The sequence below is a fragment of the Propithecus coquereli genome, unplaced genomic scaffold, assembly GCF_000956105.1.
Source record: "Propithecus coquereli isolate 6110/MARCELLA unplaced genomic scaffold, Pcoq_1.0 Scaffold94, whole genome shotgun sequence".
NCBI classification, from domain to species: Eukaryota; Metazoa; Chordata; class Mammalia; order Primates; family Indriidae; genus Propithecus; species Propithecus coquereli.
The window spans coordinates 4,543,989-4,563,477 of record NW_012155729.1 but is presented as its reverse complement, the minus strand read 5'-3'; the positions used below and the strand labels follow the sequence as shown (position 1 = coordinate 4,563,477).

The following is a 19,489-nucleotide window of genomic DNA, read 5'->3' as shown; positions in this document are numbered from 1 at the left end:
CGGCGCCCTCCCCGGCGGCGCCCGGGGCCCGGGTCCACGCCGAGGGCGGCACAAACTTGCCCAGGTAGGAGCCGCGCCGGCCGCTGTCCCCGCGCTCAGCCTGGCCCGCGAATGGACCTCCGGCCCGCAGGTTGAGTGCGCCGATCAGCGTCTTTTTTTCAGCTTAGGAAAAAAGGGAAGCGCGATCGAGCCGCGGCGGCCGGGGTGGTGGGGGTTTCGGGGAGGTGGGGAGGCGGGGAGCGGAGCCCACGACAAGGGCAGGAGAAGAAAGCGACGGCACTTGAGCGGAGCCCCAAACTCCGCTGTGCGCTCCGGGTTGTCATTCTTTGCTTCTCCGACCCCTTCCCGGCGTCTCGCAGCCGCGGAAGCCTGGCCGTGCGGGAGTTCGTGCGGAGTTGCAAAGTGTCCTCCGCCTCCGGGTGCGGCCGGCCCGCTCCCGCCGCCCACCTTCCTCCCTGTGCACTCATTTGGCGACGCAGCCGCCCCTGCTGCCTGCCCCGCGCTCCCGCGTCTCCTGCGCGCTGAGGTCTCCTCTTTCTTTCGGTGTGTGTGGGGGGATGGGGGTGGGGGAGAATAAGGTCGTGGGAAAGGGGGCCTGCAGACCAGCCAGGGGGTCAGAAATCGCACCGACCTCCGAATCGCCCCTGCGGAAACGTCTGCCTGTGCAGCTGAAATGAAATTGTCACCAGTAGTTTCGGAGCGTGCTCCAGCGAGGACGATCTTTTTGTTCATTTTTTTTTTTCCCCTTTAAAGTAACATCCTGTCACTTGGGGCTTTCTCGTCGTCTCCTCTCATCCGACCTCTTTGCAAAATTGCTAACCCGATCTGGCCCTGGAGTTTATTTTTTAACGTGCGTGTGTGTGTTGCTGAAATCCGCCAAAAAGCAGCTGGGTGAGCTGGGAGATGTATTTATCGATTGTGACCCGGGGCGGCGGGAGCGGATTAGCGGGGAAGGGGGGGCCCTGGAGGTGGGAAGTGGCGGGTTCGCGGCGGCCGGACGCGCGTCCCGAGCCCGCTGCGTGCTCGTGTCTTCTCGGGGGCGCCGCGGCGGCGGGGACGGTGCTCAGACACCGGGCGGGTTTCAACATGGCGGGCCAAGGTGGCTTTTACAAACTGAAAATAAAGGTTTTGAGGTGGGAAAAAACCCAACCAGAGTTTCCGCCGCTGAGTTTCGAGTCTCTTTGGCTACCCCGGGAAACGCTTTAGCGAATTAAGTGGGCAAAAAGGGAGGGAATGGGCCGCCCCAGTTTTTTCCGTGGTTAGAGTCTGCGCGTCAAGTCCATTGCTGGAGGGGCAGGGGGCGGAGGGGCGCCGCCGGCCGGACCAGGGCGGCCGAGCGCGACCGCCGTGCGCGCCCCTGGGTGGGTGTGCAGGCCTGGCTGTGCCGTTGCGGGAGGGGGCGTCAGAAGAGATCGGCCCCGAATGTGTGTGTGCGTCTTGGAACCCAGACCGTGCGTTGATTTGACGTGACAAACTGCTGACACGTGGTGCAAATGCGGGAGGGCAGGGGGAGTGATTTGTTCCGGCTTTCAGGAGACGAGCTCGCGCTCCCCTTGTGTGTGCTGGACCCCGTGCGGGTGAAGCCCGGAGTGGGTGGAGCGCGGTGGTGCTTGCTAAAAGGACTAACTGTCCAGGGTGTCGGGTGCAGTCGGCTGCAGACGCCAGTGGGGTTTGTGCGTGCAGGGGGCGCGCTGCACTTAGCGGTGGGCTCCTGCGTCCCCTCGCGCCGCGCCGGGGTGGGAGTTGCGGAGCCGGGGCGCGGGAGGACGAAAGTGGAGGGGCAGAAGGGCGGGGTCGCACGGATCTCGGTGGCGCTTAGGGTGGAGACGAGGAGTTGCCCCCGCCACTTTTGGGTTTCGCGCTCTGGGGAAGGTGGGGGATGGGGAAAACGTTCTGGGAAGAAATTGTCCCCTTGCTCCGGTTGGGCACCGACCCCCGGGGCTGCATCGGAGAGGGGCGTCCTCTGCGTGGAGGGCGCGTGGGCAGGGCTGTCGCCTTGGGGTGTAGGGGGTGGCGAAGTGCCTCGGAAAGGCCGGCATCGTGGGCCCAGGAGGATCTGGGAGTGGAGACGAAATCGGAGCCAGTTAGAGGAGCCCGAGGGAAAGCAAGCGAATCCGAGCTCAGAGGAGAGCCACCGGAATGCGGGAACCTAGCTCCGCCGGGAACAGGGGCCCCGACAGGGGTCGCCCGTGGCCGGGACGCGGCCGCCGAGCGGGGAGACCCCAGGAAGCGGGGGCCACGCGGCAGCCGCGCGCGGTCCCCGGGGCTGGCGAGGGCAGGCCCGGGGGACGTCCTCGGGACTCGCAAGCCTGTTCGCGCAGCGGCCAAGTCCCCGGAGACGTTTTTAAATAATAGGGTTTAAAAAGATAGTGTTGGCCCGGTCCGTAGTTCGCGCGGCAACGTGGTCTCCAGCATTTGCTGGAGGGGGGCTGGACAGGGTCACTTAGGCCAACGCCGCGCTGTCGGAGGGGCCGCCCCTTCGCGGGTGTGCCGTGGGTGGGAGGGGGGCTGGAGACCCCGTGGCAGGTTTTCCTTCCCTCCGGGGCAGCCAGGCTGCGTGATGGGGGGCGCTCCGGCCACCGTGCGTCTCGCCCCCCACCCCACCGCGGGCCGAGCGCGCGGCGCGTCCCCGGTCCTTCCAGCCCGCGCTTCGGCGCGTCCTCCTGGGGACAGCTCTCCCGTGGGCTCGGCCGAGGTGGAGACCAGCCTAAAATGGCTCTGTGCTGGTAAAATGCGGTTTCAGCTGCGAACCCCTCCCCTCGTCCTCCTGACGTCGCCGCTGACAAGCGCACAATCCACTCCAACGCCCCGAGACCCCCGATTTTGTGCTGGGCTGTGCCGTGGAAGCGAATATACGGTGGATACAAAGGACAATCCACGGGATCCTCGTTCTCGCGGGGTCCAAGTTTTCCTTTCTTGCAGGGAGGAGGGAGGAACCGAGACCGGGCAGCAGCCGGGCCAACCACCGCCCCGGCACCAGGGGGTCGGGGCGCAGCCGCGCCAGGGGGCCTGGGGCCTTTACGCGTGAAAAGCCGAGCGGGATCTGGGGGTCGCAGATGGTGGCCGTACCGAGCGACGGGCACTGACACCGGTACTCGTCCTCGGTGGCGTTTGTCGTGTCCGGGAGTTCTGAGACCACGCCGGGGAGCCTGAGAGACCGTTTCCAAACTTCTGGAGACCAGCTCGCGGTTTCGCTTTCGGAATTTTCAGCATCCGTGGGGTTTCCAGAGTTGTGTGGGACTCCGAGAAGGCCAGGCGACGCTCGTTCTCCCGCGGTGCGGCGGCCGGACTTGTCGCCCGCCCCGGCGTCCCCGGACCTCGCCGCGCCGCGCGGGGTTTGGGGCTCCCCGGCCGCGCGCCGCGTCCTTGCGGGCTCCCGCGGCGCAGCCGTTGCCGATCCTGAGCCGACTGGTGGGAAACCACTTTTGACGAGGGCCGACCCCTCTCAGATCCGGATCCATCGCCGCTGCCCACCACCGTCCCTCACCCTTCCGTCCTTGCAGCGTGGCCAAGGGACCTGGGGGACCGAATGACGTGTCTACACCGAGGGAATGGATCCGGGTTCCACCAGGTCGGACAAAAAGCGAAAACAGGCTTCAATTGGGCCTCGGCGGCCTGGTTTCCTGCGGAGGCAGAGCGCGCGGGTAAAGGGGGTGGGGGAAGGGAGGCCTCGGTGATCGGAAGGGATTGTTGGCTGGGCTCGCTTTGGAGATAGATCTGCTACTTTTCCCCTACTAAGCATTAAATGTGCACGCACTCTGCCCTCTCCCTTTCGCAAATAAATACTGTCTCAGATCTTTATCTCAGCTCTTGCTGGGACCAAGCCGCCTGCCTGTCAGGGGGCAGGAGACACCCACGCACCCCTACCCCCACTCCCACCCCTCCAGGCCTCACCAAAGTTCATACCGTGTGCAGGACCCATTCCTGGGCCAGTATTAAAAAAACACTCCCCAGGCGCAGGAGGTCTCTCTGCAGCCCCCGTCCTGGAGAAGAGAGTGACCCACCCCCCTGTTTGAGGTGCGTTGCTCTAGAAGTGCCAGCTGAGACCTGCTGAGATGGGAACTGAGTATTTCCCATTTCCCATTAAAACTCCCACCCTGAACCTCCAACAGGCCGTCTGGCTGGGGGATGATGCATTTTGCTAACGGTGGGAGAGTTTTTCCTCTTCATTTGTTCCTGCAGACATCATGGGCTAATTTTTTTTTTTAACCTTGCTAGGCATAAATAACCATCTTGGTGATTCTTATTTTAAAAAAAGCCAGAGTAGGTTCCTGCGTCCTCCCTGTTTTCTTTTTATAATAAGGCTTTCCTGGGAGTCCTCAACATTTGCCAAATCCCATTTCTGCCTGCTCTAGCTGAGATGACAGTTTTTCACTAGCGCCCCCAAAAGACTCCCAAATTTGGGGAGTGATGGGAACGTGGCTCTGAGCAGTAAGTACGTGAGATTCCATTTAATCGATACAGGATGCTCTTGGGCTCTAAGTTCATGCACGAGAAATTCAAACTCTCCAGGGCCTACACTTAAGACTAAAAGTTGGTGGGTTTTTTTTGGTGAGGATATCAGAGTAAAAGAGGTTTTTTTGTTTGTTTGTTTTTGTTTTTTCAAATAATATGAACACATTTACTGTGGAATTTAAATTACTTTTAGTTCTAATGTACTAGGTTTGGGCAGCATTTCTCTTTGTGTTTCACTGTTTGGAACTTGTGGAGTTCATGTAACAGTGTATAGCAGTCATAAGGAGTTTTTACCCTGCTCTAAAATAAGAACTCATAAAAGTTTTTGTAGCATCATGACATTGGGATCTGTAATTCAGGACACATTTTGTGGTTTTTCTAACCATTCTTACATCCACATTGCTTCGGCGACAGCTTATTGTACCTATTCAATAACAACAACAACAAATTTGGGGAAATTACACTTGTCACAACAAACCACAAAGTCAACGCATGCATTCAGTTTGGTGGTCGGCATCTGTCAACCCTCACTTGTGAGGAACATTCCAGATGGAGAGGGAGGAATCAGGAAGCTGGGCTTCTGGTTTCAGAGATAGTCTGTGTAGCTGTGTGATCTGGGACAAGTGTCATCTCTCTTAGCCTGAGTTACTTTATCTACAAAATAAGGATGTTGGACTGGAATCTCACTCCCAGATCTCTCTGCTTCTATCTGGGGGAAAAAAACAAACCGAGATTCAGTACATCTACACAGATAGGCCTATGTGATTGACGTTTCAGATTCACTTCCCCAAAGTGTAGGGAAAAAAACCACTGACCTTAGGTGACAGTTGTGAAAGCAGCTGGTGAGTCGTAGTTCACTGTGCAGAAGTAAAGTGCTGTTTCTGTTAAGTGGTTTAAGGTCTACGTGGGGTCATGTTTTCGTACGTGCTCTGGAAAAGGTGAGTGATACAGAAGATTGGAGGCATGTACACATGTAGCCTTCTCGGATAACCCCAGTTTGGCATGGGCTGGGCCAGATCGGGGTGTCTTTGAATACGAGCCATGAAGAAATACCTGACTTGGTTTTGCTCTGATAATTCCTAGGATTAGCTGGGTCCATTCCCAGTAGCACTCTGTATCCCAACATCCCAGATCGGGGGGGGGGTGTCAGATCTCACCGACCGAGGTTTATGATGTGGGTGGATGACGGCAGCCTTCTGGCAGCCAGTGAGTGAAAGTCTGTCTGAAGCTCCCTGCTCTGCGTACTCCCTGCCTTCAGGTTTGGCCATGGGGCAGTACTTGCCGCTCTTTGGAAGACTAAAAATTTCCCGGGACGGTTCCTAAGCAAAATGATCTTGTTGGCGCAAACAAGTGCTGGCTGTGTTTAAGTCAGTGTAAACAAGATGTTTAATAGGCAGGACTGTGTGTTGTAATTGAGGGAAGACACTCTGCTTGGAACTTGCAGTATAACAAGGAATGTAAAATGATTCAAGTAAGGTTACCAAATGCAATTCTGAGGGATTGGCTTTGTGTGGTCAGTTCAGCACTGTCCAGAGGAAAAGATGCCGTCCTACCACTTCCCGTCTCCTGGGCGGGTGGGGAATTTTAAAAAAGTAATAATGTTTCAACCGTACACTGATAGTTAGGGTCCCTCTTGTAATTGATGAGAAGACACCTGTAGGCTTCCATTCATGTGTCTCTGACACTGATTGAAGAAAGACTCCCTTGTGCTTGTCTGTTTCATTCCTTTCTGTTCTGCAGAAAACCAAACATGATACATTTTGATACATCCAGGGCTTGTTAAAGCCCTTGGTGCATTCTGCAAAGTAGGGCAAATAATGTCAGCAGTTGTGTGTAGAGCACAGATGCTCGCAGAGTTGTGGGGTCGGGGAAGAGGAAACGAAACGAGTTTTTATACTGTGAATTTTTCCCTGCAGTTTTATTGGCCAAGAAAAAACATAGAGCATAAAAACATATTAAAGTATATACCCTCTCTGCTTTCTGCTAAATTTGGCAAGTTGTTTTTTTTCCCCATTTCAATTAAAACTAATACATGAACTGAATCACTTTAAGATATAATGCAAGAGTCTGAAATTCCAAGTGCAAGTTCCTACAGTCTCACTTTAAATATAATTTAAATAAGCACCTACAAGGTGCTCTTTTTCAAACAGCATTTGGATCCGTAGGTTTAGACATTAACAGGTAAAAGCATCGTGGATTAATCTGATTTGAAAGTATCCATTTACTCCAAATACTTTTTTTTATTTTAAATTTTTATGGATACATGATAGTTGTACATATTTATGGGGCATGTGTGATATTTTGATACAAGCATACAATGAGTAATGATCAAATCAGGGTAATTGGGACATTTACCATTTCATTGTTTTAGGAACACTCCCGTTCCACTCTTCCAAATACTATTTTTTTTTTTTGGAGACAGAATCTGGGCTGTAGTACAGTGGTATCATCATAGCTCACTCCAACCTCAAAATCCTGGGCTCAAGCGATCTTCCTGCCTCAGCTTCCTGAGTAGCTGGGAGTACGGGCAAGGGCACACACCACCGTCCATGTCTAATTTTTTCTATTTTTAGTAGAGATGGAGTCTCACTCTTGCTCAGGCTGGTCTCAAACTCCTGAGCTCAAGCGATCCTCCCGCCTCAGCCTCCCAGAGTGCTAGGATAACAGGCATGAGCCACCGCGCCCGGCCCCAAATATAATACTATTAAAAGTAAAAATAATGCCTGCTTATTTAAACATCTCCTGTTTGCCAGCCATTCTTTTATTGCTTTATATTTAATCTATTTTGAGTTTCGTCATCCTCATTTTACAGAGGAGATAGGATCCAGGCAACTGGAGTAATTTAGCCAGTGACAGCCAGTAGGAGAGAGCGCTAGGGTTTGAACCCTAGTCTTACATTGTCTTGAGATTGTCATTACCACCTCTTGTTGGCTTACTGTGTGAGACATTTTGCCCGGCACTTTAAACCATTGGCTTATTTAATTTTAATAGGTGAATGCTGTTCTATTTATTTTATTGATAAGGAAGTTGAGTCTTCGGAGAGGTTATACAAGGTCATACAAATAGGGTTGGTTTGTTTTTAGTAGTTAATTTTTAAATGGAGTCAAACTAGAACGTTTTCTTTTTGCGTTTAGTTCATATGATCATGGCAGAACAGAGCTCTTAAATCACTGTTTTTAAGTGTATAAGTGAAAATGCTCAGTGTCCCTGGGTTAGAATAGAATGTTGTTTACTGTTGTATGAATTGACCATTACAGATTTGAAAAGTGTTGACATTTCATTTTGATTAGAAGGTAATTGGTTTTAATATAAATCAGTTTTCTCCCTCACTAATATAGGTAAGAATAGGTTTTTTTTTTTTTGTGGAGACAGAGTCTCACTCTTTTGCCCAGGCTAGAGTGCCGTGGTGTCAGCATAGCTCACAGCAACCTCAAATTCCTGGGCTCAAGCAATCCTCCTGCCTCAGCCTCTCGAGTAGCTGGGACTATAGACATGCGCCACTATGCCCGGCTAATTTTTTCTATATAGTTTTAGTTGTCCGATTAATTTCTTTCTATTTTTACTAGAGACAGGGTCTCGCTCTTGCTCAGGCTGGTCTCGAACTCCTGAGCTCAAACAATCCGCCCGCCTCGGCCTCCCAGAGAGCTAGGATTACAGGCGTGAGCCACTGCACCCGGCCGAGAATAGGTTTTAAATAAAAGTCTTCAAGTCTGGCGCGAAGTAGAGAATAGAAATCAGACACTGTTGGAAGCTGAGGGAAGAGAGCTAGAATTTCCCTTTCTAAATAGTATTGGCCACTGGTGAAGACAGTTTTTTAGGGTCAACTTCAGTTTTTGGTCTGTAATTAGATTATTATTTTTCACGTAGAGAACTGCAGACAAAAACCACAGACTGCTCTTTCTGTGAGTCCCAGGTAAACACAGTCTTGGGCCGGCCTTTCTGTGGCCTCATCAGCTGGTTGTCATCCCCTTCCGGGGTTCCGTCGGCCTTGGGCCAGGGAGCTGGTGGGTCAAAAGGCCTTTAGGTGACTGGAAGTTAATTTCACTTTTTTTAATGCACCAAAGAAAAAGCCAAATTTTGGTAAGTTGAACTGGCAGAAGTTTCATAGCTGGCATTATTTTTAGAAAGTATACTAAATATCAGGAAAAGAAACCATAGACTGATGGTTAGAGTGAACCAAGTCTTGGGATTTCAGACACCCTGTTCCTGGTTCAGGGCTTTTTGTGTGACCCTGGGCTAAATCTCTTTAATCTTCAACCTCCCCTATGTTGGATTTTTCCTGTGAAGGATGGCAGAATAGAGTTCTTGCTAGGTACAAACACATTTCAAAAACATATTTTAAGGAGTGAAAGGCATGTTTACCTAAGCTTTGTGGCAAATACAGTATCTTTTTATTAGAGAAAAATCTGACCATTTTGCAAGGTACACACTTAACGGTTGCAGAGGAAGCATTTGTGTTGGCAGTCGTTTTTCCTTTTTCCCATCTCCAGATTGGAAAGGACGTTTCTCTCCAGATGGGCTTTTTTTGTTTTTGTTTTTTTACTGTTCTATACTCAGTAATAGACATCTTGCCTGTGTACTAAACAAATCCACTCCCTGGGCATGTGCAGCGGCAAAGGGGACCTGTCATTAGATATAAATGGTACCAGTCGACGCGTGGCTTAGGTTGGAGTTCTTCCATTAAAAAAGGCAGACATTCGCAGGAGACGGTTCTAAACAGCTGTCCAGTTGGTATTCTGTCGGAAAGAGACACACTGCTTCTGTGCAGAGCTTGGAGAAATGTTGCACGGAATGGAGTGTCGTGGAAGGGGCAGAGCAATGGCGTGATGGCAGTCTCCGGAAATTGAGGTTGTGTTACAGTAGTGGTGTTTGCATTCGTACCTGCTGGGAAGGAACTGGGTTTGCCTTTCTAAGCGCAGTGCCGGGGGAAAGAAGGATCTTAGGAAGGAGGTATTTGGGAGGAAGACCAGGGTTGATCCTGAGATGGTCACCCTGCAGATATCGGAACCTGAGGACAGGGGTCATGAATACGCATGAGGGTAAGTCATCTCGAGGGTAAACGTTTACTTTTATCCTTTACTACCATTGTTGGTATTAACTCCTAAGTTAAACTTCAACTATCTATGGAGGTTTGGTCATAGTTATGTTCTTCTGTAATACATACTTTATTTATAAACAAACAGTAAATGTGAAGTCACTTTGGCTGTGGCTGTGTGTTGGAAGCTGTAGGTGGCATCACGCGGTGTCATTTGGCCTGGATTTATTGGCTCAGGACGAGTCAGCGTGAATGCGGGTTGAGAGGTGTCGTCTGTATCCTGCACGCTTTGTCTTCCCTCATCCCACCGCAGCCTTTGGGCCAATTTTCCAGTTAGCCCAATGAAGAAGAGGCTTTTAAGGCCCCAGGTGTGTAAAAGGGTGTGTGTTTGAGAGCCTTAGCTCCCAGGTTGATTTTTTTGGGGGGTTGGGGGTGTGTGTGATTTTTCTGGTATTTATTCTGCGGCAGGTGAGATCCTCAGGACTTGGCATTTTTCTTCAGGCATTTCCAAGGAGAGGGCTTCCCTGACCCGGTAGCGGAGGCCGTAGCCAGGCGGGCTCTTCGAGAGGCATTTCCGGACCCTGTGCTAATTAAAAAGTAACAGAAGTTCAGCACAATGCAGCTGCCGGCGTTTCCTATTGAAGCTGACAGCTTTCAAGAGCCTTTGAGGCCCAATGCCCTGGGGTATCTAATCCCTGCCGAGCATCTTCCCCGAGTGTAGGTGGGGAGATGCCAACAGTTGGATGCATCATTTCCATGCAAACTGACGGCTGTGCGGCAACCTGTGTTTTTCTCTTCTGCTTGTTCCCTCATCCACTCTCTCTGGCCTGAATACTGAAAAGTAGCCAATCTGGAACGAAACCCACCCATCGCCATCCTCCAACGCTGCTGCTCTGCGTGGAGTCACAGACAGTGGGAGCCTTGGGATTTGGTCCTTGTTCGGTGTCTTTAAGACCAACTAGGCTGGGCTGTGTTCTTCCTAGCTGGCTGTAAAATGCAGACACCCCTTCCCCTTTCCTCCGTCTATCACTGTGAACTGTTGCGGCTTTGTGCAGTTGATCAGAGTAAGCCTTTGGGTAGCCTGTCGGGCATTACAGGCCCCGTGTCAACCGGCCACCTTGTATTTGTCGGGTGGTTCTGCCTGTTTCCCTGCACAGGCTCTGGGACCAAAGCCTCACCTCAGCCTGTCGGCCCCCTGCCCAGCCCGGGATCCTTGGCCTGAAGGACCCCCGACTTCTCTTGCCTGTTCAAGCTTTGCTGTCCTCTCGATGCCTGGCCCAAACCCACCTTTTCCATGAAAGCTTTTGTGACCCAGCTCTGACCATGGCGAACAGTCCCTTCTTGGAGTCTCTGTTCCATCCTACCAGATGCTCTATCTTCTCGTCCTGCCGCATCCACTTGGTTTTAATGAGGAAGGTAAGTGAAGACCCACGTTCCCTGACATGCTTGAGTGAGAGGTGAGAGTGAAGAAGCTTCTGGAACCGTCCCTCTGTTTTACAGCTTGAGAACAATGTTGCTTGGGGTGGTCAAAAGGCCAAGAGCATATTCTGGAGCATGAAAAGTGATACTCCTCTATAAACCCAGTCTCCAGTAGGCCCCTGCAGAGTCCTTCACATTTTCCAAGTTCTTCACCAACCACAGTGAGCTAGGGTGTTTTTATTGACTTTGCATAATGATTTTCAGTCAGATTCCAGTAAAGAGTAAACTTCTTTCATGCATTTAAATTATATAATTTATAAAATTCATGTATGCCCAATTTTAGGGATATGTCAATTGCTTAAAAATAAAATAAACACCTGAAATGCCGTGCAGTGGTGGTAGGAACCCCCAGCTGGATTGCAGAGCTCTGCAGGTGTGGGCTGCCCTCCGGCCACTGTGGTCTTGGTGCTGGTGCTGTTCACCGTTGATGTTTTGATTGACTGTGGGAGAAGAGACTTTCTTCAGGTGCTTTGAGCTTTGTGGCATCTGTCAAGCATTATTCCTGTGCTCCTGTCTGGCTTGAAGTGATCAACTCATAAAATGCTCTTAGAAAATTAGGCACTGATTACTAGGCATTATTGATGCAAGTCTAGCTTACAGAAGGCTGCCTAGTAAGTTTCTTTACTTTTTGAGTTCTCATAACTGTATATACGGCACATGGTCTAGTTTACCTAAAATGACTTGTATGCATATGTGTATGATGGGAGGCACAAATCTAATGTAGACTGTGAAGTTTCCTTAGCTTCGTTACAAACTTGGGTCGATGCTTTAATTTATTCCTCTTAGTATTTGTAGCGATTGGGGAAATCTTATCTTTGGGGTTCGTCCAAGATGTCCAAACCAAGTGTGACTACATCTGTGCTAATTCTAAAGCTCTTGATTTTTTAATAAAGCCCCATGAGCAGACTCAGCCATTTGCTTACCTAAGGATGCTGTTGACTTTTGTGGCTTAGATGTTAGTTAATTTCTGGTAGAAGAAATCCTATATTGCTACCTTGTTGCAAAGACCTGCTGTGCAGGAGTAGTTAGTTGGATGTCACAAAACTTCATCCTTCTTTATAGTAAATAAATAATTTGCAGGTGAAAGGTAAATAAATGAAATAAATGTCTTTTCACAATGGTGCATTTTGAGTTTTTTTCTTCTCTTGAGCAAGTAACTTGGAAGGCTCTTGTCTTTCTCGTTTTGCATGTTTTTGGACAACTGATTTCACTGTCCTTATACTCTTGTGTAATATATGCTATTTGGGGGGTTGAGAGGTGACAGAGAAAACCGTGAATTAGGAGATGTAGAACGCCACTGTGGGACCAGGAGGCTGCCGCCAGCCCTGGCGTTTACTGCTTAATCGCCAGTTAGCCCCCAGCATCTCTTATTTTCTGGTATTGTCGTATGAATCTGATTGTAAAAAAATTACCATTTCTTAGGCCGGGGCAGCAATTTGTGTCAGATTTCAATCCATTTTGAGTGGAAACCAATGAAGCCTGGTTGGAAAACGGTGAGTAAATTGCTGTCCCAATCAAGGTAAATCACGCTCTGAGCACATGGTGAATGGCAAGATTCCCTGAACCTTTTGCCCTGGACAATCAGCTCCTCTCCCTCGATGGTGGAAGGAGGCAGGGCCTGCCTCTTCTTAGGGAGGCTCAGAGTTGGCTGGTGAGCGTGGGGTAGAGATGTACTTCGACAGGCATTATTAGCAGAGTGATCTGGGTGACAGCGTGAGGATAAATAGAAAGGAAGCTCGCCTTGGCACTCAAGGCCGCTTTTCATCTTCAAAGCCATTTGCAGACGTGGTTCTTCCAGATACGCCTCCGATTCCAGCCTGTTATTTGCATGTTGCTTCTTAGGAACACAGAAGCAATGATTTTCGGAGACCGAGTTTGGGTCCAAAATTTGGTTGTAGAGCCTTCAGAAGAATCCTTTTGAGATTTTCTCATTTTGATTGAAATATTTTGAAAGGTCTTAGCTTAGATTCCTGTGCTCATTTTGAAATTCCTGGAGTGTGAAATGAAACAGCTTTCTCTGTGATTTAGACATGCTAGATCTTTCAAGGGTTGCCTACAGCATGTCTGGAATTTCACAAGCTTTTAGTTTAGACCTTTGCGTTTTATTTTCGATCTGGGGCGTGTTATCTTTTCTGAGTCACGTAAAAAAATACCAGACAACTGCAAACCTTTTCCTGTCGCAGGGTAGCAAGCTTGAAATTGAGTATGTTATTAGTTAGTAAAAATGCGATTTTCTCCAACTACTTGAAGGCAGATCAGTTTGGAAGGTCTGAGTCATCAGGGGGCTCTAAGTCTAGAGAGCCCTTCCTGGGTCGTGTGCCTGGGGGGCATGTCTTGCTGCGTGGAGATAAGAATGATTTCTAATGCTTAGGTAGCGTGTCACTGCAGTATGAAGTTTCACTTTCTCATCTGAGTTTGGATAGTTCCAGTTGCACAGTGATAGTTTAACATTTACTGTGTCTAATAAGACAAAATGAAGATGGAAGAGTGGTATATTAGAACTAGCTTAAGGGAAGAAGAGAATTAATAGACTCAAGCCTGGAAATCTGAAATTGGAGCTGGATTGATCGTTATTGCTTTGAGTCTAAGAGGGAGATCTTCTTTATTCCAGCCCACGTTTGACTAATCTCAGGAACGAAACTGCTCGTGTCTCTTTGGGATGCTTGATTCTGAACCAGTGACAGGGAAACACTAAGCCCTTTTGTACTGGAACATGGGAGAATCCTTTGCATCATTTGACCAAACTAAGAGCAAAGACTTAAAGTCACTAACATTGGGGTTTCCTCCCTGGATGACCAAGCAGGTCTCTATACGGCGATTCCTGTAATCAACAACCTCCAAGTGCTTGGAGATACCACTCCATCAGCCTGTTAATTCCCCACTCTGAAACATGAGCAAATAACAGAGTTTTACCAGACTACTGAGGGAAGCAGTGAATGTAAAAAGTAGAGACCCAAACTAAGAGAGAAAAATAACTTCTGTGAAGGAGAGAAGAAAATCTTTAAAAAAAAGTCATCCATAGTCTCAGGGATATAATAGAAGGTTGTGCATTCATGTAGCAAGAACAGGATAGGATGAAAAAAGAGAGTATTATGAGAATTAAAGAGAGCTTTTAGAAATTAAAATGTAGCACTCAACAGAAGAGCTAGAGAGAAAGTTGAGGGAATATTCCAGAAGGTAGGTTAGAAAGTGAAGTTGTTAGAAAGTAAAGGGGGAAATTAAGGAAATGAAGGAAGTCCAGCATTGGAGTGTCTGTTAGAATAAAAGAGAAGATGGAGATGAGGGTAGTAGGAATCATTCAAGAATGTATCTTAGAACCGAAGAACATGAATTTCAATCTTGAAAGACGTCACTCACTGCCCTCAAACCCACGGATTACCGCTAGACACATCATCGTGAGATTTCAGAACGTTAAAAGATCCGTCAGCTAGGATGATACCAGACTTCTCAACAATGGAAGCCCAAAAGCAATAGAGGGAAGCCTCAATTCTGGTGGAGGATGTTTTTCCAACTTATAATTGGAAAAGGTGGAAGGAAGCAATCTTTATGGCCAGGAGGAGGTTGGCTTTAGACCTCTTCTCTCGTCCGTGGAGAGCGCGTGAGGCCGGCTGGCCGGATAGCACGCATGCAGGCTGCGCCGTGAGCCTTCACCACAGCCTCATGTTTTGATCCTATAATCTAACTTCTGGGATTTGACATTAAGGAAACATCAGAAATGTAGGATTTATGGCTGAGGATGATGACTACGGCACTGTTGATAATGGTGAAAAAAAAACCCCACAATTTAGTGTTCAGCAGTAGAGGCATGGTAAATAAATTACCTTATTTACCTGATAATAAAAATTACACTCCCATTTCAAGTCATGTTTTCAGTGAATCTTAGTGACACAGGAAAAATGCTTTCTATGTAATGTAAAATGAGAAATGGATTAGAATTTTAAATTCTATATGAACCGAAAAAAGAAATCCACAGAGATAAACTATTAATATCTGGAGTAGACACTGTAAATATAAAATGATCCCTGGGTGTTAGAAATACAAGTGGTTTTAATTTATTCCTTTGTGATTTTATTTTCTGGGATGTCTACTAGAAGTGTGTCTGTCTTTTGTGGGAAGGAAGAAAAAAGTAGACGTTGTTGAAAAAGTCAACATGTGACACTTTATTTGCCAACGCGAGTGAGTTCTGCGGCCACCTGGGTGGACATAAAGAAATCCTCTGAGTGGAGCGGCCACTTGTCTTTGCAGACTCACGTGACGTTTCGCTCTGCTACGCCTTTGGGAGTGTGCTCTTCAGTATTTGTATTGTCACCCTTGAGTTCTACTTAAAATGATGGATATGGTGCACTTAAGTTGAATTCTTATTTACAGTCCCAGATTACCTTCTTGTAGCATCTGGTTGGAGGCGAATGGATACAGTCGAATCCGTGAGGAGCCATAAGACTTGAGCAAACTTTTCCCCTTGAATAAGTGTTATCTAAGCCACCAATACTTAACTGATTTATTAATAGCTAGTTACATTCATGGACCTTTTTTTTTTTCCTTTACAGAACATCTTTGTGCCTGATGACATTTTTGAGGTAGAATGATTTTCTTGAATTTATAAATAAATGAAAAAAGGAAATAATATGACACCTATAACAGCATCTTAGGTTGCTTCTCCTTTGAAATTGTATTTATATAAAAACGCAGCACGTTCCATAAAAACCTGCGCTATGTTAGGAAGTTTGCCCTGAGTCGTTTGTGGAATATTAGGGGGAAACTGTTAAGTCTCCTTTTGAAGTTTCTTAGGTTTAAAAATTGCTGTGTTTTCTTTTAACTAGCTTGACTTTATTACATTAAAACTTTTAAGAGAGCCAAGAATTGATGGTGATTTAGGACATGTTCCAAACTCTGAAATTCAGCTTACGGGTGCAGTGGTCTAGCGGGGACTGTCCAGTGCTGCGGCTGCTAGCCACATGTGGCTATTTAAATTCAAATTCATTAAAATTAAAATGCAGATACTCAGCTGTACTAGCTGTATTTCAAGTGCTCAGTAGCCACACGTGGCCAGTGGTTACCGTGTAGGTGTAGGAAGTTCCATTAGACAATGCTGGTCTAGAGATACTCAAAATACATAATAAGCTCCCAATAATTTTTGATTAGTTTAAGAATAATATCTAATGAGTGTTCTTCCCACTCAGTTCCTTCCTAACAAGGCTTTGCTCAGCCTATGTTAACATTACTTATATTCTTTGAGCACACCCCAAATGGAAGGGAGAGGCACTGGTGTTGAGAGGGGAGGATGCTTTAGGGTATTAAATTTGGTTCAGATAGAAATTAAAATGTAACACTCAATAGAAGAGCTAGAGAGAAAGCTGAGGGAATATTCCAGAATATTCCAGAGGATGCTTTACGGTATTAAATTTGGTTCAGATAAATGGATAATCTGAATGCAGAAAATATACAATGTTCTAAAAACACCTGGTAGATTCATAGAATTTTAGATTTGAAAAGGGCCATTGATTGCATCTAGTTAAGCCTTCTTATTTAACTGAGGAGAATTTGGAGGAACAGAGAGGTTAAGTAATTTGTGTATGTCACACAGCTACAGAATGACCTGGTTACTCCCTTCAAGAAATCTGAAAAAACAAAACAATCCCCCCCAACACAACCTTTCATTGAATTTTAATATTTAACTAATGAATTTATAAATGCATCTTTTTCTAAATGCTTACACAATAAGCATTTAGAATGGGTTTATTCAAAAAGAATACTTTTTTTTTAGTTTCAGATCATTCCTGTATATACCATATTTTCTTACACGGTCTGTCTTAGATTTAAACTTCTAGAGGGCTGGGATGAAGGTGTTTAACTTGCTTTCTCTGTTGTTACCTGCAAGTGCCACAGTGAGCGTGTGTACCTGGGTCTTCAGGCTTGGTATTCACCTGTCCTTGGTGTGGTTTTTAAACAAACCGGAGAAACCATTTCGTACATAACACTCTGCTTTTGCTTGTAGCTCCCACATGTCCTGGCCAGTCCTGACTGGAGATTTTGTACCATGCATGTTGACTTCTCCTCACGCCCTGTGCCCTGTTTCCTTCAGGCAATGTGATAACCCCTGTGCTCCGGGTGTCGAACGCATGAACGATAATCTCATCATTCCCAGGCACTTGCCGTGTTGGGTTGCCGTTCATTTGCTTATTCATGAGCCTATCTTTGCAGCAGTAAGATGCCTAGGCTGCTGTTTCATGAACCAGTCTAGATATTTGTTATAGTTCCTGTCCTAAAATAGATATTTTCTTTCTTCGTATTTTGATAGAGAAGTAGCTTTGTATCCTCTCCACCGTGCCCGGTGAATACTTTATGCACAAGTGGATAAATAAATACATGTTGAATGCAATTCCAGTGCTGTGTGCCTGGGACGTTTCCTGGCTGTCCCTGGCAGCAGATTCCAGCTTTGGCCCAGCCATTGCACAAATGAGTAACACATTCTTGTGTGAACCTTCAATTTTGACAAACTCTCCTAGTGTGTGTGTGTGTGTGTGTGTGTGTGTGTGTGTGTGTGTATTTTAAGAAGGGTGTGGTATTCCTAAAAGATATTTTACTAGTTTGTGAGTCACAGAACATGCCATCGATAGGTATAATCCACTGTATTCTTTCTTGTCTTCATCCATACTTGACCCGTTGCTGATTTAAAATTCTGTCTACCTATGGAATGAAAGAGAACACTGAATGAACGAGAGATTAAAAAACACCACGTTGGTTCCAGCTGCTCCTGGTATCTCTGGGCTCTGACGTCAGTGAACGGGACCGCAGCATTCTGTGAGCACGGGCTCTCAGTCTGCCTCTTTTTGTCATATGAGAAGGCAAGCGAGGAATGGCAGTGCCATCACAGGGAACGATGTCTTGAATCCATTTCTAGTTTGCGCAAAAGCACATTGTTTGCAAACGTCGGTGCTTTAACTGGTTCTGCTAAGAGGTCACGTGTGACACTCGAGGCCTTCTCACTGAGCCGTGTGGTGCCCGCGTGCGGGACGCTGAGGTTGCGGAGGGTTTGCTGCTTCACAGCATCGAAGCAGAGGCGGGCCTCGCTCACCGTTTCCGCGGTGGACGGGGGATAGAAGTGTAGGTTCTGTTTGTTCCTGAAAAATGTGTCCATCTCCGTGGTGCTAATGACCTCTAGGTAATTGACGGTTTTGCTGTGCTGCGACCTTTGTTGTTGACCTTGCACAGAGGTGTACCCTTTCGTCTTCATTCCTGGTATTTTCTCTTATCAACATTCCATGCCATCCTAAATGTTGCAATCAAGTGGCGACAACACTGATGGGATCACGTCATTTTTAGAGAGTTTCAAAACAAGTTAATGTAATTCATATAGTTAAAGTGCTCTGATTTTTTTTTTTCTTTCTTTCTTTTCGGTTGCTCTTAGGTAGTTCTTCCTGCAGGATGAATTAAGAGAAGGGGACACTTACTCATCAGGAATGGAGAGCGGTTTGTCAGTTTCCAATATGCAAGACCCTTCGTCTTCACCCTTGGAAAAGCATCTTGGGTCAGCAAACAGAAATGGAGACCTTGATTCAGGTAGGGTTTTGTTTTCTAGATCCATCTGGCTTCTTGATTTATAGACCAATATCTTCCTGAAAAGGTTCAGGAAACGATGGGGCGACATTTCTACCTAGATCTCACATTCTGCATGTTCCTGGGATTTGCCGTCCGATTTATTTATTTATTTATTTTAGGATCCGGGTCTCGCTCTGTCACCCAGACTAGGGTGCAGTGGCACCATCATAGCTCACTGTAACCTCTAACTTCTGGGCTCAAACAATCAATGCTCCCGGCTCATTCTCCCCAGTAGCTAGGGCTACAGGTGCATACCACTACGCTCGGTTAATTTTTTTATTTTGTGGAGAGATGGGGTCTTGCTATGCTGCCCAGACTATTCTTGAACTTCTGGCCTCAAGCGATCATCCCGCTTTGGCCTCCCAGAGTGCTGCGATTACTGTTGTGAGCCCCCGAGCCCAGCCTGCTGTCCTATTTAAAAGGCTACAGCAGCCTTAAAGTTAATGCAGGATTTGGGTCAAATTAATATTACTTTACTAAGTATAGCAGGCTCGATTATAGCGAGATGACACATCACTTCACAATCTCAGTGGCTTAAAGCAGTAAATATTTATAAATCGTTACACCATCTCCAACAGACCTCACTGTGCACCATCCTCCAGGGTAGGGTGTGTCATGATTGGGAAAAGCAGAGCGGGAGGTCTTGAGCCAGACATTCAGTGCTCTAGCTCAGAAGAGACAAATGGGTATTTCTGTCCAGCATCCCTTGACCAGAAGTTGTTCATATGTTTATGCCACAGCAAGGGAGACAGGAAACAGAATTCTCTCCCATGTGCCCGGGGAGAGACAGGAGAACTGGGTCTGCCTAAAAGACACAGGACGTTTGCAAAGTTGAGCACATCTTTGAGAAAAGTCTGTCATGTGAAAGAAAGTTAGGTCCTGGGGGTCTTCAGTAAAGTGTTTCTGCTTTCAAAAAATCTG

The 19,489-nt window shown here is 47.4% G+C and overlaps 1 protein-coding gene across 1 annotated transcript in view; it reads left to right on the top strand.

Annotated features, from left to right (window-relative positions):
- The first annotated feature begins 2 nt into the window (after window positions 1-2).
- Window positions 3-19,489, top strand: part of SFMBT2 (Scm-like with four mbt domains 2) — a 180,365-nt gene continuing 160,878 nt past the window's right edge. The window contains exons 1-2 of the mRNA XM_012664906.1: window positions 3-64; window positions 18,378-18,529. Coding sequence (XP_012520360.1) covers window positions 18,430-18,529 — 100 coding nt within the window. The 5' untranslated portion in view covers window positions 3-64; window positions 18,378-18,429. The remainder of the gene's footprint in view (window positions 65-18,377; window positions 18,530-19,489) is intronic.